At 42.2% G+C, this 23,267-nt stretch overlaps 1 protein-coding gene across 2 annotated transcripts; it reads right to left on the bottom strand.

Annotated features, from left to right (window-relative positions):
* Nucleotides 1–5,914: 5,914 nt before the first annotated feature.
* On the bottom strand, nucleotides 5,915–18,248 carry LOC114800806 (von Willebrand factor A domain-containing protein 1-like). Of its 2 annotated transcripts, XR_003751436.1 has the most exons (7): nucleotides 18,135–18,248; nucleotides 13,817–14,371; nucleotides 12,509–12,784; nucleotides 11,400–11,675; nucleotides 9,374–9,631; nucleotides 7,533–8,063; nucleotides 5,915–6,179 (listed from the first exon to the last, which is right to left on the bottom strand). XR_003751436.1 is itself a non-coding variant. In XM_028998614.1 (6 exons), the coding sequence occupies exons 1-6, from the start codon at nucleotides 18,193–18,195 to the stop codon at nucleotides 8,050–8,052; spliced, it is 1,440 nt and encodes a 479-aa protein (XP_028854447.1). In that variant the 5' UTR covers nucleotides 18,196–18,248; the 3' UTR covers nucleotides 7,492–8,049. The 2 variants fall into 2 exon arrangements, 1 of the variants encoding a protein (XP_028854447.1); XM_028998614.1 differs by lacking the exon at nucleotides 5,915–6,179 and having other exon boundaries at nucleotides 7,492–8,063.
* Nucleotides 18,249–23,267: the final 5,019 nt, after the last annotated feature.

Below are 23,267 nucleotides of genomic sequence, written 5' to 3'. Positions count from 1 at the left end.
GAACGAAGCTATTGCAAAGAGTACTTTAGTACTGTTTTAGTACCATAAAAAAACCTTTGTAACATCTTGCTCTGTTAATAGCTCATGTTATTGACCACCTGCAGCTTGTAAATGCAGCTTATGTATGTACAATTTCTTTTTTCTTTAAAAAATGAGTAGGAGCAGATTATATATGGGTGCACTGTACAGTCTGGAGTTTATGGTAATTTTTTGTAGGATTTGTATGTAATAGGTCTGGTTTCTAATGGAGGGCAGGAAGTGAAAATGGAGAATATGTCTATGGAGGAAAGTGTTGCAGAGAGTCTGTATCGTACAGATTTAAACCCAGTGTCTAGATAACAATATAGGCAATTAATTAAAATATGTTGGACGTAACCTTTATCTCATGAAGATGAGAGTTTTTTTTGACAGAACAAAAAAAATTTGCTGATATGCAAAGCTGCTGATATAATAAACAAGTCCCCAGCCGCACCTCCTCTTTACATTTATGCCATTTATCAGACGCCCTTATCCAGAGCGACTTAAAATCTGTAGTTACAATCAGTCTTCTTTTCCAACGGCTCCGGTACTGGCAGCCATTACACTTTAAACCTGTCCTTCATTAAATATATCACTGATATTTTTCATATGCGTTAGAGGTGTGAACCTTCACTGGTCTCACAATTCGATTACAATTATCAATGCCTCAATATACGTACGCCTGTGTGGACAGGTATTTTGCTTACATCTCTGTTTTTTTCATTTTCGCTTCTGAGACTTTCAGTTAAGTTGGTTGTTGTTACAGTTTCACTGCTGGTGTTTCAGTTGCTAAAATGCGGTTTCAATTGCTAGAATACGGTTATACCTTTGGCACAATTCTCTTGTGTGGGCGGGGCATCGCCCCATTGGCCAGCAGGCATTTGAGTGACAGCTACGTTCTTCGGAACTCTATGTGAGATACGTGGGCTTCAAGAACACACAGAGCAGCATCAGCTATTATCCATCTCATATGGATCACATCATAATCCGTATCTAATCAATGTTTACAATTGGTTAATCATGCAGTTAATCATGTGCACAAATCTCATTCCATATACAGTAAAGGCCACATGTGGAGTTATGGCAGCAGCGCAGCATGCAACCACTGGTGCAACCCCCCCTTCAAGAGCCCCATCCCAGCCTGGACCACAGTGAACCCCAGATGCCCCAAGCAGGACAAAACCAAGACCCCCATCTGGTGTGTCATCTTGACTGTGTGAGCAGTTGTCACGTTGGGCTGGACATGGCGATGAAGGAGGACGCATACGCACAACTTCGCACGACAGGGGTTTAATACAGACTGCACGAGACAAGGGAACATGAACACGCACAATGACCCAACGGCGAACAGACACGAACAGGATAGTTTTATACAATTATATAAATATACACCAGTTGAACACGATCAGGGAACATTAAACGAGACTAACATGAAACTCTGGTTCGAACTCCGGATCCAGAGTAAACCCTGCCGGTCCGGATCATGACAGTACCCCCCCTCAAAGGCACAACCTCCGGAGCTGCCCCACAAAACGGTCCATGAAAGGGGGGGGTCCATAAGGACGAGTGGCGGCTGTCCTGCAGCACGGCTTGTCCGTGGGGGTCCGGCATCCTGTCTACAGGCACCAGTCACTCCGGTCAGTCTCTGGCATGCCCCGCTGGAAAATCCGCTGGCCTCCTCGTCTCGGTTAACGCCGGGAGCACCTGAACTGCGCGACCGCTCTCCTCGACCCCACGGTAGGTTTCGTGGCCATCGACGAATTCGTCGATACTCCCCGCCTCCGGAATCGCCAGGGGGTACATGGACCGCGTGACAGATCCTCTCGACCCCACGGTAGCTTTCATAGGCCGCCGAGAGTCTGTCACGCTTGGGGAACCGATTAAACATGACCTGGATCATGGCAGGGAACTGCCGTTTACCGGAGGTGCATCGCTGGAATCCGGACGAGACGGTGGCGTCGGGGGACGTCCATACATGGAACCTTAGACATGGAACTGTGGAGCAGACGTCCTCCCGACCAAACACGGCTCCCTGGATCTCAGCGGGGCGTCGATCAGCTGCGTCCACATGGTCGGGTCATTCTGTCACGATGGGCTGGACATGGCGATGAAGGAAAACGCATTCGCACGACTTCACAGGACAGGGGTTTAATACAGACTACACACGAGACAAGGGAACATGAACACGCAGTGACCTGACGACGAACAGACACGAACAGGATAGTTTTATACAATTATATAAATAGACAACAGGTGAACACGATCAGGGAACATTACACAGCACGAACATGAAACTCCGGTCCGAACTCCGGATCCGGTGAAACTGTAGTTTATCGAATAGTTTGATATTCTTGAGAAAGAGCTTTTTAATGTTATTACCTCAGTGAGACTAGTTTGTGACTGCTGGAGAAAAGGTAACACATCACCCCTATAAAGGCCAACTGTATATTCCATATTCCTGCATTTAATGTCTTTAATTGCTAAAGTCTGTCAAATTGCTGCTGCTAGCAGATTAATAAAAATTGCAAACAGTGAGGGGGAGAGTGGACGTCCCTGCCCGGTGCCCCTCTTGAGACTGAAGCTGGAAGATGTTTGGTCACATGTCCTGACACATGATGTTTGGGAACTATTTAATATTTATAACCAGTTAATGAAAGGGTGTCGAAAACCAAATTTATGTTAATGAGTGCCTCCCTTCGATCAAAACTGATCAATTTCATCTTTAGATGGGTTAATCTGTGGTGAGTATAAAGATTTGTAAAAGTTCCCGAAAGGGCTGTTATATACTTTTTCACAATAACACATAACACAAAATACAACGATACACTCACACCCCAAATATTTATAACACATGTATAGCATATGAAGTGAAGATGAGCTGAAGCTCTCCAATGTGTGGACGAGTGTGTTCCTCAATGTCAAATTACAAAGGCTTTGCAAATCTCATCATCTGCAGTGCATAACAGCAGTAAAAGATTGAGAGGAACTGGATATGTTCCTTTAACCTTCACATGCTACAATTTCTTCTGTATGTGCGAACTGGCCACCAGTTGAGCCTTTTGTAAGATCATATGGTGCCTCCACAAATCTGATGGCTGAGGACAATGTGGAGACTTGTTCAGCCCAACATTTCCTCCTACCTCCACACATCCAAGTGGGCTGACATCCTTGTTTCCTTCCTAACCTCATACCAGCTGACCTGGGCTGACCTGAGGACAGGCCACCCAGGAGCACTGCAGCTGGGAACACACCCCAGCTGAACCTCACCACGCCCAAGCAGCCCAATTCTTTCAGCTGACCAGTCACTGGCTTTGTCCATCATGGGCCCTACCAAATGCAGTTCAGATCGTAGTGGGACACGTGGTGCCCAGGACGCTCCAGGAACTCGTAGAAGCAGCTGAAAGGGTGGAAGCTGACTGCTCCTGGCCTGGCCTGCAAGACCCGTGAAACACATCATGCCTCTGTCACGTCCATGTGGGCATGACGCGGCGGGTGAACGGAGAGGAGGACGAAGAGTGACGAGGAATGACGAGGAATGAAGGACGCGTTCACCTGACATCACGAAACAGGGGGTTAACGGTGAATCACAGGACAGGGGAGACATCCAAGACGTAGACACTGGTGAACACGGAACATAACTTTAAAGACCTGACAGCGAACAGAAACGAACAGGGCAGCTTTATACAATTAACACAGGTGAAAACGATTAGGGAACATTACACAGGACAACAACCGGATCCCGGGCCGGAGTAACCCCCATTTCGGACCGGATCGTGACAGCCTCAAAAAGAAGATTTCCACGTCCCCATGGAATGGACTCAGGAGCAGACCCCCGACATATGACTGTGTGTGATTGAAGACAGGCGGCAGTACCCTGAAGATAACAACAACAACATTTATTTCTTATATAGCCCATGATCACACACTGTGCGTCTCAATGGGCTTTGACAGGCCCTGCAGTGGACACCCCCACACTTGACCCTTCTGCACACAGGAAAAACTCCACACAAAAAAAGTCTAGGAGAGAGTAAAAAAGAAAGGAAGAGACGTTGGGAAGGACTGATAGAGAGGGACCCCCTTCCAGGGTAGAGTGAACCTGCAGTTGGTGTCAGTGCAGGGTTGGATATGATATAATGAGTCCTACAGTTGTAGGGTTGGAGAAGTCCAGGATGTATTCAGTGTCATGGTCTAGATTACGTGTCCGTAATGATGTTACTGGTCCATTTGAAGATCCCTGAAGCTGTAGTTGTAATGGTGGTGGTGGCTGTGGTGACCCTCTGGTTTGTTTCATGGTATGTCCTTGTTTAGCACTTGTCAGGAACCAGGATTTATTTGCTGGTCTGATCACTGGGGTCTGCCAGTAGTCTGGGCGCTTGATTCCGTGTCTCGGAGAAAAACAAACAGAAGCAGCGGCAGACGGTTGCACTGTACGACCGATACTGAAATATGTGGTAATAGTGGTATATTGGTGCTACAGTGGCCCGGTACCCTAACTAGGACAGCCTAACTGGTGAATTTAACTTTGTCTGTGTCTAACAGGGGGACTCTGTGATAAACTGGACTTTATAATTGACACTGCGTCAAAATCAAGTGAAATGAGGGTCTAGGACTTTAGCAAAAAGCCAGAGAAAACAGATAGGTTTTGAGATTGGATTTAAACACTGAGGACTGTGTCTGAATCCCGGACACTGACAGGCAAGCTGTTCCACAACTGCGGAGCTCTATAGGAGAAGGATCTGCTCCCAGCTGTGACCTTCTGCACCTTTGGTACCAGTAGTGACCCCACACCCATTGATCGAAGGGGGCGTGGCGGTTCGTAAGGAACCAAAAGTTCACTCAGGTACTGTGGGGCGAGACCATGTAGAGCTTTATAGGTTAAAAGTAGGATTTTGTAGTCAATCCTAAATTTGATGGGTAACCAGTGCAGTGATTGTAAGACTGGGGTGATGTGGTCAAATTTCCTGGTTCTGGTTAGAACTCTGGCTGCAGCATTCTGTACTAGCTGGAGTTTACTCATGCACCTACTAGAGCATCCAGACAATAATGCATTGCAGTAATCTAACCTTGATGTAATAAATGCATGGACCAACTTTTCTGCATCATGCATTGAAATGATATTTCTTATTTTCGCAATATTTCTAAGGTGAAAGAATGCTATTCTAGTGACATTATCTACGTGCGAACTGAATGAGAGACCTGCATCAATGATGACACCTAGATCCTTCACTTCAATACTCGGTGAGATAGAAAGGCTATCCAGGGTTATTGTGTAGTCAGCCAGTTTATGCCTGGCTGCTTGAGGCCCGATTACGAGCGCTTCTGTCTTGTCAGGGTTTAGCAGGAGAAAGTTGGTGAGCATCCACTGTCTAATGTCCTTCAGACAATTCTCTATTTTGTTCAGCTGCTGCCTCTGATCTGGCATTGCTGACAGATACAGCTGTGTGTCGTCAGCGTAGCAATGAAAGCTAATACCGTGTTTGCGGATGACGTTGCCTAAAGGTAACATGTATAGAGAAAAAAGTAACGGACCTAGGACAGAACCTTGTGGAACACCAAACTCTACTTTACTATGTGAAGACGAAACACCATTGATGTCCACAAACTGATATCGGTTGGTCAAATATGATCTGAGGTCAAATATGATCTGATATTTGATGTGCTGATGTCATCAGACTCTGCAGCACAGACCTCTGACACCCAGCCCAAGGAAAGGGGCAGAGACAGGCATGTTGTTTGAAGGTTCTGGCATGGACAGGCCAGGCCAGTGTTGTGCTTGCTCCCTTCTACTGGGTGACGTCGATCCGGCCTTGGTGAGTCAAGGAGGCCCAAGAGTCAACCTCATGCCTCATCTATCCTTGTGGATTATCTTTGCATGATCATTGGACTAATTCCAGTATTTGATTTGGACTAATTCCATTATTTGATGGATGGAATAGGCTTCTGACATACACTTTTCGGAATGGGTAGAGAAGATGATTAACGTACACAGGGCCTGATATTAATAGATTATTGAATTGAACATAGAGGGTGTTCTCTGTGGTGTCCACTGGGGATGTACATCACAGCGTACGTCTTGGTGCTGGTCCCAAGCTTGGGTAAAGGGGGAGGGTTGTGTCAAGTAGGGCATCCGGCGTACTTTGGATGTCTTCAGTTGTCTGTTACTGCAATAACATTAATATATATAGATCAAATAACTGAATACATTTGTTTGCAAAGTGCAAATAACCAGCTGAGATGATCTAAAGACGTTTGGATCTGAATATGCATTACTCCACAGTGACTAGAGAAAAAAAAAATCTTTAATTTTACACACAATGAAATAATAATGAACCATGTAAGCCTCTTACACTCAAATGTAGCTTGATAGTAATTGTTGGTTTAAATTTCAATGTTTTCACACTTTTTATTAATGTTGAGAAAGGGAATCATCATGAAACATCTGAAGCTAGTGTGATCTAATGACCACTGGGTGGCACACTATGCAAGCAAGAACAAAAACACACACCACTATAATACACTACATGTCCAAAAATAGGCAGGAGTCTCCCATTGGATAATTACTGCATGGATGATTATCTTTCAGATGGTAACAAGTTAACTGCTTCTCATTTCCTTAAAAACTAGACACAGATCCTGTGTTAGTAGAAAAGATGTTAATAATTATTCAAAAGATTTAATCAATTAATCATAGTTAATCAAAGATTTTCTTGGTTGAAGTGGTTGGGAAAAAATCTTGAATGATCATGATCAGCGAGCACTGATATTTTTGGTGAAATCAAAATCGTAAAAAATCTAAAGCTGGACTCACGGCTATGCATATCCACATACACAGTGTGAAGGGAACTCATGGGATTTGGACTAAACAGCTGTGTAGCTTTAAGAGTGAGGCTTATTCGAAAAAAAACATTTGCTAGGTAGCATAACCATGGGCCTTGGAGCAAGTGGAAGAGGTTCATGTGGTCTGACGAGTCCAAATTGAGTCTGTGCCAGAGTGACGGGGACATTAGGGTAAGAAGAGAGACACATGATGTGATGCTGCCATCATGCCAAGTTCCTACTGTGCTATGATCTAGGGTTGCTGCAGTTGGTTCAGGTCGAGGTTCAGTGACATTCTGTCCCCAAAGATTGAGGTCAGCTGACTACCTGAATCTTTTTTTGAACAGAATCCGGAGTGGATCTGCCATGCTACTGTCACTGTCTTAGAATAAAAGGTGGAAAAGGTGTGGTTTCAATACTCCAGACTAAGAGTTAAATTCAGACTAATTTTAGTCTATTCAATTTTCAGTAGACTAAAAGTCTGAGCCTTTCAGTTTTATTTTAATCAGAATTATCCATAACTATTTCACTCTAGTTTTAGTCAATGAAAATCATATTTTAGTTTCTATATTTTTTGTAATACAATTCTATTTAACCCAGTCAATATAGTTCAAGTAACTAGTAGAAAAGACAAAAAACTATATTTTAGTCAAACCCATTTCAATTAAAACAAAGTTATCTTATTATTATATTGTTACCTTATAGACTCAATAATACTCGACATCCATTCCAGACATGGAGGTGGATCCAAAGAGTCACTTTGTCATTTTCTCCCAGACATCTGCTAAATCACTACAAGTATTTTGTTACAGTTATTGTCACATGACCAACGTTGTGTCTTGTCTCATCTTCGTTGATGAAATACAACACTAGCAGCCAGTGGAGGCCTATGGACACTGGGGTGATATGTCCCCTTTTTGACTGATTTGATAACAGACAGGCCACCACACTGTAGACCATCTGTAAGGGTTCCACTGTAGATGCAAGGAGACCAGAGTAAACTGTTACAGCCACTTCCCGTTCTTTGTTTCCATGGTGTTTTTCACAGAGGCTGACTAGTGTTGTCGGGCACGATGTTTTCTTTTCAGCTGCTCTCATTAACTCTCCATTTCAGACCACGGTGAATGACTGTAAAGCAGTGAGTGCTGTTTCGTGACTTTTTAATGTTTATGACATGCCGCACACCAAAACGATTTCACAGGATGTGCTTCACCACTACTGCCTCCAGGCTGCAGATGGAACAGGATAGAGAAAGAAAGGAAGTGAGAGAGAGAACATTACGATAACATAAACTATACAGATTTACAATACGTCAATGCCAGTGATGAAAACTAAGGAAAACCATGTTAAATAAGATATTAAGAAAGTCAACAAAATTGTAACATTTACACCTTTAAGATGTTAAATAATCAGATCAGTCACAACATTAAAACCACATTGATTATTTCAATGACAAAGAAGTGGGATGGTAGAAAGCCAGACAACTAGTCCAAGGTAGGACCATTGATCATTAAAATGACCCCCAAGGTACACAGATACTCATGGAGAGTCAAGGCTATGGAAACAGATTTGTGCCAAATTACTGACAGGTTGAGTTTCGACACAAACCTCTTGTGGGCAGGGATTTCCATCATTGCGTGGCAAATATTTGAGTGACATCTCCAGAAGCGAGAATTTTGGGGATAAAGACAATAAGAAGTTTTCCTTGTCCATCCATTGCACGATTAAAAAAGTATTTAGCAAATTTGTTGACACTGATGTGATATGCTAGAATACGCTAGCAACATAATGCAACGTAATTTATGGATCAACCAGGCATCGCAAACCATAGATATAAACACTAGATGTCGCTTAAATGTCTATGGCAGTCTATAGGACTAAATGCATCAATGCATTTTGGGTATGGACTTTTGCCTCATGTTTTTTCTCCATCAGTAATATATATATATATTTTTTTTCCAGCGTTTTATTTCTGTGTAATTGTTGCGATCCAGATTTCACAGTTTAATATATAAAATGTCTGCATGGGGTGTATTTCAGTTCCATAGTGTCCTTTTTGTTATGTAAGATTGTATGTGCAGTTGATAGATTGCCCAGAAGTGTTACTGCTAAGCAGTTATACTCGACACGCATGTGACGTTACCAGAGTTCACACGATGAAGTTGAATGAGCTCGAGTTGAGAGTCAATCCGAAATCTGTGTAGTGCGAATGTGCATGTTAATACTGCTGCATAATGCATGTCAACTCCAACGCCCAACGGCAGAAAGAAAACAAAGGAGGACGAAGTTGTCTCTTGGAGGGTGCAACATGTTGCAATGTTGTTGAATAATGTTGGACCAAATCTGATTCCATACAATGCTTGTCCATCGGGTCTGTTAAACCTGCATCACAGGTTTCTGCATTAAGTGCTGTGTAGCTGAAGAGCTGTAATTGCTGGCACGAGTCCTACAGAATATCGGCCACTAGTTTTTTAATGTTGTGACTGATCGGTTTCTGATTGCCATATTGCCATGGTGACACATATTGCGTGTGTCTGACCTGTGTGTGTGCAGCAGAGACCGTGGCCACGGGTTGCGTTGTACACAGGTGACACACAAACCCTGGTGGAGCCCGAAAGGTGAGAGAGGACCGTGGATTCAGAGCCCAGAGGCAGGTATTTGGAAGAAGAATAGGATTCCTTTTCGGGTTTCCAGTTAACCCAGTATCCCTGCAGACCCTCACCATTTCCCCTCCACTGGACTTTTACGGAGTCCCAGTGCACTGGGATCAACTGGAGGTCTTCCAAGGCAGGGAGAACTGAGGGGAATGAAAATAAAACACAACTGACAGTCAGATGTCAAATGTCAGATGTCAAATCTGCCCATATAATTGTTATTAATATCTATTAATATAACAGCTTAAACTATATAGTTTCAACTATACTCATTCATTTTTAGGCCATTAAGAATAGTGTGGGATGTGGCACATAGTATGGTCACATGCCTGACTGCGGCATTTGCATGTTGGCACAGGTTTCCTCTAGGTTCTCCGGTTCTTTTCTGCCCTCCCAAGTCATGCAAGTGAACTGGCAACACTACATTGTCCATAGTTACGGGTTTGTGAGTGAGTGGTGTGTGAATGACGGCCGGTGCAACCATGACTGTCCCAGGATGTCCCGGGAAGGAAGAAGCGGTGTCAGGAATCAGCAGCAGCAGTGACCAAAGTCACATGGTCACGGTAAAATACAAAATGACTGGGGACAGGACAGAAAAATGATACTAAACATATACTTAGTGTACACACTCAGGAAACTAGGGACACGCAAAGTGAACATGGCACTCCTGCCCATACCAGGGAACCGGAGTGTCCCAAAAAGTCAGGATCGTGATGAAGTATAATGAAAAGTGAGTGAGGGAGAAGGACGTACTAAACTGAAAGCTTTATGGCGGCTGGTACTCGAGGATGTAATCCTGATGTAATGCATACAGTGTTTTCTGCATAGGATCCAGTCCAAGAAAGCTAACACAGTCCGGGTAAGCCCAGTGGGAATGTCATGGTTGACATTCAAACTCATTATGTATTGAGGCCGGGGTTACTTCTGTAGCGGGGCTGTGAAACTCTGCCTTACTTCTCACTGACTTCAAATTCAACTGCTAAACGCTACTGTGATTTCACGTGTGTACTGTACGCAGTATTTACTTTGTTAAAGTTAATACTTACTGAGGATACCTTTCCGCCTCACCTGTGGCTTTGACTCAGATGGAAAGATTTTCCTTGGCAGTAAAAGGGCTCACAAAATTAACCTCCAGGCAGCAGTAAATGCTGAATTTGGATCTGTTGTGCCTATTGCATGACTTAATCATTTCAGCGAGGAGACAAATTCCTAAGAAGAGAAGAACTGTCGAAACAAACCACTCCCTGACATTCCTGTGACGAATTAGGTAAACATGGATCATTCTTCTACAGGATCATGGATTGGATCTACTATAAACAAGCAGCTCATTCAGGTATTTTAAGAAAATATTGTGGACACAAAAAGTAAGCCACATTTGAACATAGTCCAGAATCATTTGAAATGGACCATTTCAAAGTGGGAAAGTGACAATCTTGTTGATATTCATGTGATTTTCTCTGGACTATTCAGGCTATTGGCCTGAAATGCCTGCCTGCAGATCCAGACTTTCACCTATAGAGAACATTTGACACATCATTAAACAAAAAATATATCAACGACGACAACATCTCTTCTTATAAATGTGTTCGAATTTTGAATTAAATATTGGTTTATGTAATTTGAAAGTCTTGAAGTGTAGATTTTATTCACATTTAAGGAACATCCCAAATTGTATGGGTATATATATGGTTTTTCACCAGAGTGAAGACCCTTCTGTTGTACTGTTTTGCCCATTCTCACAGTCTTATGATAAGACAACATGTTATCAATTGTTGATAGTCAGTGGATATCACTGCTGGGACTGGATTGATGACGGATTTGCAGTTGAAACAGAATTCTGGCGGAACTATGGAATACAGAACATGGTTGGAAGACATTGCATTAGAAACACAAAAAATGACTCTTACTCACTGTTCTGAGGACAGGCTTTAACAGATATTGCCTTCTTCTGACCAGAAGAGTGCAGCGCACTGACTGTCACCAAGTACTGTGTGTTCACTTGAAGGTGTCTCAACACTGTGGAATCCCAGTTCCCATTTAGAGTGACAGTCTGGACCTGACCCATGGGAATGGCACTGTATTCCACGGTATACTGCTGTACCTGGCCAGGCTGCTGTGGACCCCAGCTCACACGAACACTGTCTGTCCCCGACTCAGACACTGTGACAACAGCTGGACTCAGAACCTCTAATAGGAGAGGACAAGTGGGTGAGGACAAAAAAATCTAAAAATCTATAAAAATCTATATAATAGTTCCTGCTATTTGGCTTACAGCAATCATACCAAGATTTTGGGGGAACTGTCAAAATATGTAATGGTTTCCTACCCAGGAACTTAATTAGTTCTTCAGAAAAATATATAATTAGTACTAAGTAAGTCCTATAGCTGAAAAAAATGGTATTGAGAAAAAATGGCTGATTAACCCTGGATAAGGAAACGGACCCGAAATCAGAAGGCTGCTGGTTTAAATACAAGGTGCCACTGAAGTACCACTGAGTAAAGCACCGTCCCCACACACTGCTGCCCAGGCGCCTGTCATGGCTGCCCACTGCTCACCAAGAGTGATGGATAAATTACATATCATATCCGCAGTCAAGCATACAACCATACCATACAACCTTATTGGTCAAGGCCTGGGTTAACATAACAGTGATGTGATTGTCATTGTGAAACACTGCAGCACAGCACACGGTGACACAACAAAATGTGTCCTCTGCTTCTAACCATCACCTTTAGTGAGCAGTGGGCAGCCGTGACAGGTGCCTGGGGAGAAGTGTGTGGGGACGGTGCTGTGCTCAGTGGCACCTTTGCAGATTGGGATTCGAACCTACAACCTTCTGATTACGGGGCCTTAACTGCTAGGCCACCACTAGCAGTCAGCATGACTAAACCCTGTATAGTTTCACGGCAAAAAAAAACGTTTAAAGTCAACAAATTGATTCTTAACCTTGTTCAGTTGATTTGTGCCCTGTGAATTCTGTCCGCTCACCCTACGTCATTCACCCTCCCGAGAGGCTCACCAGATAGTGTAGTGAAACTGACTATGAGAGGCTTCAGGGGCTCCAGGTTGCTCTCAGGTGTGAGCGTGACATGGTAGTGGGTTTGGGGCTGTAGTGTTGTTAGCTTCACCCAGCTAGAGTCTCCTTGCAAGGTCTGTCTGAAGATCTGGTTGCTCCCTGTGGGACCGTAGCGCAGGTCATAAATTATTGTCCCACTGCTCAGCACTGGCCGCCATTGTAGCTCTGCGCTGTTGGAAGTCACCTCTCGAACCTGCAGCCTCTCTGCTCGGATCAGATCTTCAACAAGAAAGAAATAAGGAACATTCTGAGAAGTTTAAATGGCTTTTTTCATATCACATTTTAAAACTGCTTCATCAGATATCATAAAACGTTGTTCGGGAGGCATTATTGTATTACAGTATCTTACATTTACATCTTGCATTTAGACAGTGAAAATGTGCTCCATGCATTTGATTCAGTTGGCCTTCTGCTTACTGTACTGTAATAGTATTTTATTTTGCCAAATAAAAAAAGCATATTCAGGCATTAGTATTAAGATAAGATAATAAGTTTTTTTTTTTTTTTTAATCCCAGAGGAAATTCTTTTTTCATAAACATGCTGTTATTCCAGATGAAAAAACTCTAACAAAAACTCTAACTAATAATTTATATTATAATTATATGACAAATTCTATTCAAATTAACAAATACCTATAACTACAGCAGATATAACAACTGATTAACAGATGAATGCTTATCAGTACCTAATCTGTAGTGTTTGCCTCAATCTGGAATGCATCATTTGGTGAATTCGATGTCTGTGTGTCTGTGCTTGGGAGGATGTCTGCACATTTGTAGACTGGATAGGCCAGTCAGTGTTGATCAGGCAGATGCACTGAATACAACTAAGCCACCGGAACAGAAAGCACAATTTATTATCTTACATTTTAATGTGGTGACAGTCGCCAGGGAAATTTTTAAATCTGTGCATGAAGGCATAAATCCTAAATTTACTGACTTCATCTGGTTCATGATTGCAAAACTGCATGCTTGCCTAACACAGCAGTAGCAACGGTTGCTATGTCTTTTCTCTGTGCGAGTGCGAGCTCTTCTGTAGAGTTTTTATAGGGCGCTGAACAGAAGTGCAGAGAAACAGGAAATTAATTCTCTCCATAACTCCAAATATTTTTTTTCATTAAATGATCTCAGCATGCCAGCCAGTCTTTTCTCTTCACCCTACTGTTCTTTTCTTTGTACAAAAATAATTATGTTTTAGTCATGGCTCCATTTGTCTCTCTGACTCTTAACAATTCTCAGTTTGGCCCTCACCAATGATGGCAGCCCTCAAGTCCTCGGTGATGATGTCTATGTCATCCACATCCACAAAGTGCAGATGGGCCTCGATAGGTGGGCTCACTGCCCTCCGCAGGACAAGATAGTTACTGGGCCGTGTAGAGACGGCGAGCACAAAGATGCCTGCGTGACGCAGTTCTTCCATTGGTCCTTCTACCTCTCCTGGTTCCAGGGCGTCCGTCAGCCACAGCAGCACCCTGGGCCGTTGCGCCACGCCGTATTCCCCAGGAGGCATTCCCAGCAGGCTCTGGGCCAGGGCCAGGGCCCTTTCTGTGTTGGTGTCGCCTTGGAGTTGCTGGATATTATGCAGTGCTCTTTGAAGGCTTGTTTGGGAGGTGTGGTCATCCAGCCCAAATTCAAGCTTTGGTTCAGTTCCCACCTGCACCAGCCCCACTCGCACCTGGCCCCGTCCTAACTGGAATGGTCGGAGCAATTGAGACAAGAAGTCCAGCATGCGGGAGAACTCATAGGCCAAGACGCTGCCAGAGGAGTCCAACAGAAGGAGAATGTCCCCCTCACAGCAGTCCAGCCCTGCAACAGATGGGAAGGAGGCACGGAACAACATAAAAAAAAAACTACCTGTGCATCATATATCAAGTGGTGAAATTACAGGGAGCACTTTCACTCCGCAATCCCCTCTATGAGAATGTCATGAAAGGCTCAGACCAGACAGGGGCTACGATCAAAAGAGAAGGGAACCCCAGAAAGCAGGATTTCACCCACCGTCAACATGATCTAACACTGGTGTCTATTACTGCTGCTGAACATTATTCTGTTTTACAACAAGCATCTCAATTTATTGTGTTATGGGTGAAAATTGAGAGGTTGCCATTAAAATCCACTTTCCACTGATGGAGGTGGGCAGAGTTAATTGCTGGGGCTGTAAAGCTGGTAAACTGCATATGACCCTGAATAATGAGAACGTTTTCAGTCCATGTCTTCTGTCCTTGTTACATTTTACAAAGCAGCATACTAAATAAGCAGTATTTTTTAAATTAGTAAACACATATATTTCATGCACTCAAATATGACTTGTTACATAATATGTAACATTCATATCAATATATATTGCTCAGTACTGCAAAGGAATAATGAGCATATAATGATACAGCAATATTAAATTAAAATATTAAATTAAAACACTATTGTATGTGTATTCTTAAAAGTATTCTGAAAGCATGGCATTTTATGTATTGTAGCAGAATACATTACTGAATATATTTGTGGCAATTTACTCAGTATTCTGTCATTACCTCAGCCAAAGGGGATACATGTGACATTGTCCTGGTCCCAGGCCTGAGTATCCGGTATCAGGAAAAGTATACGATGTAAAACTTTTGCCAAATCAATTATGCAGATAAGTCAGTATTCAGCCGGCACTACTTTTCAGAACCAAATCCTGATTGATGTAATGAGCCTGAGTCTTTAATGTCATGCTCAAGTTGAAGGTTTGGTATCCTGGATCAAGGCCAAGTGTACAGGGAGGTGATTGTCCCCTCCCAGGTACACGTACAGCAGGGTGTCAGTATTAGAATGGCTTCATAGCCGTGCTCAGAATGTCAGTCTGATCCTTACCAGTGCATCTACTTTTAAAACAAACAGATTCTTGGGTGTTTTGTTAAGATGCAGCGGTATAAATGGATATAATTCCACCCAAAATGACACCCTTGTTCATATAGCTCTGCACATAATTGCATTTTAATGAGTTATCACACTAACTGCATAAAGACACAAAAAAGCAGCGGGTATTTTCATAATTTCACTGAGCTAAACAAAATGTGGACAGGTTCACTGATAACTGGTAAAGTGCATATTCTTGGACTTAATAATAACCCACTAAAAAAAGAACATTGCAGAACAGTGGCTAATTAGCCAGCACTTTCCTTCCCACTTTCTGATCAGGTAAAAGGAGTAAAACTATGAGGGGCTGTTTAGGAAATATTTCAGACTTTTGAAATATTTCAAACACACACACATTCACATATGAAACTGATAAGCATGAATTTATACTATTGAAAACTCACACACACATATATGAAACGGTCACACAGATCCACGTGAAATAGACTCTTATGTAATGAACAAAAATTAAAATTAAACTTAAACGGTATTTTAAACACCCATTTAGCATTAGTAAAGCTTTTCACATGTTACTTTACTTTACTTTACTTTACTTTATTTGGCAGACGCTTTTATCCAAAGCGACTTACAATGGGAAGACACCAGCAATTCTCGTTCGATTTCTATAGAATATCAAGTATACAAACTAAGAGCCCTGATAAGGCTTAGACTTGTCATTGAAGAACATGCTCGGAGAGTGTTGGGTGCTAGACTAAGAAAAATTATAATGTATTTATACATTTTGTATTTGTTTGTTAAATGTGTATGCATTTCACACGAACATGTGAAAAGCGTCACTAATGCTATATTGGCATTTAACACACCATTTAAGTTTAATGCTGAAGCCATTTGTTTGTTACATAATGGTCTATTTCATCTGTTTCTGTCTGAGTGTTTCATGTAAACATATATATACATATATATATATACACACACACACACACACACACACACACACACATATACATATATATATATATATATATATACATATGTGTGTGTGTGTGTGTGTGTGTGTGTCTGTGTCCATTTCACATGTATCTGTGTGAGTGTTTCATATGTGTGTGTGCGAGTTTTCAGTAGTATAAATGCATGCTTATCAGTTTCATATGTGAATGTGTGTGTTTCACATGTGTTTGTGTAACAAAAGTCTGAAATATTTCCTAAACGGCCCCTCATGTAAAACTACACACAGTACACCACAGTACACACAAATGCTCTATACCAGCAAACAAGCTGCTTATGTTCCTTTCTACTTCCTTTCTTTCTCTTACTCTGTAGTGTCTTTGCTATTGTCATTACCCCACCCGCCTCTCACTCTATCTCTGTCTCACACACATACACATACACAGACACACACACAAGCACACATACACACACTCTCGATTCCCATTTAAAGAACAGCCTGAGGTGGTTTCTGGATGTATTGAAAATGAGTAAGAGGTAGACAGAGGAAAGTGGGAAGGAGGGAGAGTGCAACATCAGTCAGTGCCCCTAAACAGACATAAAATGAATAAAATAAAAGGCACGAATGCAATAATAACACGTGACAAAGCATGAAAGGGGAGGGTGGATCGTTGGCAGCACTGCAATCGCAGGAAAGGTGTGATTCCGTCCCTTCAAGGCATTCCACAGTTGGAAAGTTTGGAAAGTTTTACATTGGCTTTTCTCTTATTACGAAAACTAAATTAAAGCCTTGATCACCTCCACCACTTTGTTAAAAAAAAAAAACGTGTACCATCATGTACCATGTGCAGATCCACTCTGTCATCTTATCTGGCTTCAGTAAGAAAAAAAGAACAAAGATTATATTAGCTGACAAATACCTCCAGCCACAAAATTCCAGAAGGAGAACAAAACGGATAAGCAAATAAATCTTTTAGATGAAAACATTTAATTTCAAGCCTGTCCAAAAACACAAAAATTATATATTTATCTGTAAATAAGGAAGATACACACGATAACTTCTTAACGCAGCCACTGGGGACGCATGTGACCGTGTATTTCTAGGTGTCAGTCCGGAGTCCAGGTAAATGGAGGTTGGGTCAGGAAGGGCATCCGGCGCAAAACTTCTTCTAAATCGATTATGCGCACAACCAGACCGGCTGGTCCACTGTGGTGACCCCTGACGCGAGCAGCCAAAGGACGAGGATGACGACACACTATTTTTTTTAGGCATGCAAGACCATGCAAAGCTGAATCCATTTTTTATGAAAGGAAGGTCTAAATAAGGTGACTTTGGTGGCGTAGACCAATTAGGCCACATCCAATACAGAAAGACTCCATTTGAGCACCCCCATTACTATAACTAGTCCTTACACACACACACACACACACACACACACACACACACCGTAAGGTCTTTTAATCATTAAAAATTACTACTGAAAATATTAGCATTTATCAGTAAATCATTATATGTATGGGATATACTTCATTAATATCTACTAGATATATGGAGCCGTTGAGAGTACTTTTAACATTAACTGTTATTTTTACTCATGGTTTAGTTCGTTATGTATGAATCAGTACATTTACTGAATGTAGACAGTGAGACGCAAAACAGCAAAATTCTTATTTCCAACCCACAAGATTCTTCTGCAAATTCCAAAACTAGTTATTAATGCTTCCCTGCAGGTTTAGGGTCATATCTTCCCCGGACAAGGTGACTCACCTGCACCGCAAGTGCCGAGCAGCAGGCAGGTGAAGGTCAAGGTGACGCCGGTCCCCCGCATCCTAACACGCCGCCCGCCACGCTGTGGAACGCCGCTCCCCTCCCAGACCTGATTCTCCCTCTGCCTGCCTGCCTGCCTGCCTGCCTCCACCCACCCCAGGCAAGCAGGCAATTCATGCGTCACCACGTCTGGGGCTGGGCCTGTTTTATTTTTCACCCCTACGACAAATCAACCAAGTCAGCACAGTGATAGCGTTGGGACTGAATGTAGAATGATTGCTAAATGTTATAAAAATGCTGGAACTTGTTCAGGTTTGGGTGTATTTCTCTGAAAATATCTGATCCTTTAAAATACAGGCATTGTACATGGTTACATTTCTTGGTGAAATCATGTTAAAACCGATACATGTGTGTATTTTTATAATCATCGATTTATAGTCATTGATTTCTAATTATCAGGTTTATTGATTGCAAAATGTTATACAGGACAGCATAAGCAGCCAGAGGCAGCAGTGTCAGCTTATGTCACATTAGGGACTTAATAGTCACTGAAAGTGTGTGTGTGTGTATATATATTTGTATTTTTTTTGTACATATCCCTGCTGGTCATAACTTCCGAATACACTCAGCTTTTGAAGGTGTGTGTGAGTGTGTGTGTGTGTGTGTGTGTGTGTGTGTGTGTGTGTCTCTGTGTGCACCTGTGAGTACTTGGATTCGAAATATATTACATTATATGATATTTTCTGTTTTGTTCAGAAGACTCACATGACTTTTCCTAATATAAGAAAATGGGAATTATGAACGGAAATGGACACTTAAACCTCTTTGCAGCTTTCATCTATGTTGTCTTTGATGTGGTGGGCCTTTCAAAGTGCACATGAGAGTGGTGAACTCAGAAAAACCATATTTCATTCAGACATGCATGTCAGACGCCGGCTACCTACAGTCAATAACAAATACAGTCACCTTAAACCTGTATAAGATTAGTATAAATCCGTATCCTTTAGTCTGCTAGCTGCTGACCCAGATTAACCTGGTTAGTGCGGCATGTGAACGAGGGATCCAGTTTATGAAATTTAGCCATCTGACTGTATGACCAGTACTCCCCACAGCAAAATGGAATTTTAATAGTGACATTTTTCCACGCTTTGTGGCGATAATGGGACTGGAGGTATGGAGAGGTGGACATGATGGCATGACTGGGTTCAGGCTGGGTTCAGCTCAGGTGGCTGCCTGCACATATTGGGCAATGATTTTCACAAGTGTTCTTGTGTGTCTTTCCACCAAATGCAAAAGTGTAAACTGGTGTAATCTTTCTTTTGAAAAGTGAATAAGGCACAAAGCCAAATTTCACTGAATTTAACCTAATAAGGTAGAAATGATGTGTCAAGGGGTGTGGTTCACTTGTTCATCAGAATTCCTGAATGAAGTCGAGACAACGTGAGACAAAGGGAACAGTTTGATACTGTTTTACACCCAGGTGTGCAGCGTATTTAAAGGAGGGAGTTTTCACTCTAACTATTACTTTTGCTAATTTATAATATACCTTATGGGATTTAAACACTGCGAATCGTTTGTCTTATCTGATATGTAAGAGTGCACTAGTCCATTAATGCTAACAAGGTACTGTATTATAGTATTGCTATTGTTTCCATGAGCACTTTTGTCTATGCATGCTTTGAAAAGATGCATTTAGATGTAAGTATGTCTGAGCCCTGTGGCCTCACCCCTTAACAATCTTTATTGGGGCACTTCCTCAAAGTATGCCTGAATACACCTTTAAGAACTTCCCTGTGGGGTTTTTGTCTTCAAAGTGCCAGTTGAGGTATGCATTCAAGCAAATTGCTTATATAAATATCAATACATACTTTGCACTTATGTGGAAGGATTCGCAGTATGGAACATTCCAGAAAACTGCTGTATACTCCCTAGTACATTATCCACTGCATAGAGGTGGGCAAAAGTTTTCTGAAAGATCATTATCTAAAGGGCAGGATCATGATCTGCCATAAGCTACCACTACTAACACCATCCATAAATTCATGCTTGACATGCTGCAGCATGTTCTATTATAGATCACACATGGAAAATGGAAATCCCCCCTGTGGTGTCTTTGTGCTGTTGGAGGTCTGTGTGGACACTTCAGCATATTAATGTCTTCAGGTTGGTCAGACATTTTGACAGCTTCGATCATGCAGGTGCTCCATTACTTAATGATATACTTTAAATCTGAAAATGTTCAGAAGTTGGTGTCAGATACTGGAGCATCGTTTCAGAGGTCTAGTCTATGCCTGGATAGGACAGTAGCAAAAGAGGAACCTACTCAAAATTAGGTGGGTGATATTAATGTAAATGCTGATTAGTGTGGATGAAGCATACCATTTAAGCTCGAGATTTCAATGTATCTGCAGAGAATACATATTTTCAAAAAGACTTTTTATGTCCTTTTATGATTGTTCCTGCATATGGTGCAAAATAGACAGCTGCCTGTACAAATAGAGATGGGAAGAGAAGACCGAGGACGTTGTTAATGTCACAGAAGCACTTATGTCCCTTTTTTTTGTGGCGTGGTATTTGTATTGTGTGCTCTGCCAATACAGGAGGTTGTTGTATTGGAACTGGATTGCGCATTGGAAGCCCACAGAATAAGAAAAGAGAAGCAATTGTCACACTCACAATGGCCTTTTTGATAAGAACAGCAGCAAATTCAACAGAGTTTAAATGTCAAATGTGTGATGTCCTTCGATTTGTCTGTCATTCTCTTCCAGAAAGAAAACAGAATCTCAGTACTGGAGAACTTTTATATTCCTACAATGAAAATAGATTTATTTTATGGAAAGTCTATAAAAACAAATGCAAACAGTTGATGAGTTAATAATGGTCCCTGTGAAAGGATGCAGTCCAGCGTGGCACTGATCTGTTCTCTGAAGCCAGAATACAGGGAGGATGGAGTCTATCCCAGAGTAATATCTGATAGGAACACATCCCCCTGACAGACAGACAGACAGACACACTTCCCAAATAGGATTTGGAATAGCAGAATTCGTTTTCCCAGGGTCTCCAGATGAGGTAGAGAGAGTGTGTGTGGAAATTCTGCAGCGTCGCTTGTGGGGCTTTATGCATGAGGAAATATATGAACTGGAAACACAGTGGCAGTGTCTTCCTCAGTGGAAAAAAAGCCAAACAATGACACAATTCCAGTCTTTATTTTGTTGCCTTTTATCAAAGACTTGCCCTTTGTAACCATTGAATGGCAGTGGTTAGTTCCAGGGAACCACATCAAAGTCAACTTAGAAGTGAAGTCCATCATTGTGTGGCCCTGTGGATGTGTGTCCAGAGGTGCTACAGACAACTTATCATGTGGATGTGTGTGTGTGTGTGTGTGTGTGTGTGTGTGTGTGTGTGTGTGTGTGTGAAGGCCTCTGGTAGAGTGACTCATCTCTCAACGTGAATAGCAGTAATTTATACTGTAGCTGTCTTCTTGCAGGCAGGGCTGGATCACAGGTTGAGCTGGTCCACACTTCCTGCATGGTGACAGGCGCGAGAATGAAAAACGTCCCCGTCTGGATGCTGGTCTGTGATGAAGTGCCACGGAAGCTCAGCCTTTCAGATGATCTACTGTAAAAGTACATGCCAAAAATAATCTGACCATGAGGTTCAAGGCTCCTAAGAAGACAGGAGGAGATTAGTTTTCTAATTTCCCCAATATATAATGCATTTTGCAAAGCCTTGGATGAAACATGTGTCAAATGAGCTGTCAGCCCTTCTGTGCTCCATTGTTTGGAGGGCTTCACTGTCCATTAGGTGATCCATGAATACAAAGAAGAATGCAATGACTCTGCCAAGTAGCTGAGCGAGCTTCCGCATCCCCCAAGAAGCAGAATATCTTGGTCCTGAAGTCGTAATAAGAGTTCTCTTCATGGGAAGTCTTGACAGATGGAGTATCCCAGTAGCACCGAGGAACATTCATGCTCAGTGCTGTGAATACTTGACAGATTCTGCAGGAATCAGCTAGACACCCACATTAAGGGATCCGCTATCTATTTAACCATTTTAAACGGAGCTGAGCCAAGGCTGGCTCCTGAGTGGGAGTGGAATTGATAGTTAATTGAGCTCAATGCACAAATTATGCCAGCCGCATTTCACTGTGTCCTATTCTCAGCCTGTCAATCTGCTTTTCAGAGATGTTTGTTCTGAGATCTGGTCTGAATTCAATTCCATTCAAAATTCCATTCCATTCCATCCAAATTCTTTTCAAAAACTCTTTATTTTAATTTTCCCCAAAACATAACAGAACAAGATGAATGAAGTTCTGTTGCAGGGAGACAGGGAGAGGAGAAGTCTGTGAATTGAGGAGACGAACACTCCTGGGAACAAAGGTCACTCTCCTTTGCTGTGTCCTGCATCCTGCACAGCAAAGCCATCGTCCCAAGGGAAGCCACTCAAACTCCGGGATCAGAGGACGGGAGGGGCTCTGTACGATCCTGAATGCTGCTCGCACAAAGATGAAAGTACTCTGATCGGGAGTCCAATCATGTTAGAGCAGAATTTCCCTGTGTTGTGCAGAAGGGCTTGTACTGCAGGCTGATGGAGTGATACCAGCAGACAATGGAAAAACAAATGACACTCTCTGTGTAGGAGCAGAAGGTCCTGAGTAAGGCAGTAACATCAATGGCTTTTGTAAGATCTGTGTGTGTGTACTTGGACAACTCAAAGATTGGTTACAAAATGTAAAAAAAACTGAAATGAAAAGTTATTTCTTTTATTGAATTGAAAAACATGGGCCAGCCTGGTAGTGGGCTTGTGGATTTTCATAACATACCCTGTCTACGTCGTTAGATCTCTGCTTCTCTTAATCATATGAACATATATTAAGTATTTATTACTTTGAATATACTGTTTAACGGGGCCACTGGGGATGCACATGATAGTGTATTACCAAGTCAATGATGCAAACTGTGGCGACCCCTAATGGGAACAGCCTAAGGGGAAGAAGAAGACTTTGAATATGTATTTAAAATCTTTGTTTAATTGATCTAATATTGTAGGATAAATACTTAAACAGGCCAACTTAAGTAAGGGTAATGACAGTCATCACATTCCGCCATGGTAGTTGGCTATTACCAAGTGGGA

This window comes from Denticeps clupeoides, chromosome 12 (genome assembly GCF_900700375.1).
Source record: "Denticeps clupeoides chromosome 12, fDenClu1.1, whole genome shotgun sequence".
In the NCBI taxonomy this organism is placed as follows: Eukaryota; Metazoa; Chordata; class Actinopteri; order Clupeiformes; family Denticipitidae; genus Denticeps; species Denticeps clupeoides.
The sequence above is the reverse complement of the archived record's forward strand: the minus strand, read 5'-3'. Positions and strand labels throughout refer to the sequence as shown.

Bases quoted from the DNA above. Each gene is read 5' to 3' on its own strand.
- LOC114800806 (XM_028998614.1), bottom strand. From the start codon at position 18,195: ATGCGGGGGACCGGCGTCACCTTGACCTTCACCTGCCTGCTGCTCGGC. The intron at 12,785-13,816 runs GTGAGGGCCAAA...TTCTTGTTGAAG, and splicing joins CTTGAGGGCTGCCATCATTG to ATCTGATCCGAGCAGAGAGG. The intron at 9,632-11,399 runs GTGAGTAAGAGT...CATTCCCCTCAG, and splicing joins TAAAGCCTGTCCTCAGAACA to TTCTCCCTGCCTTGGAAGAC.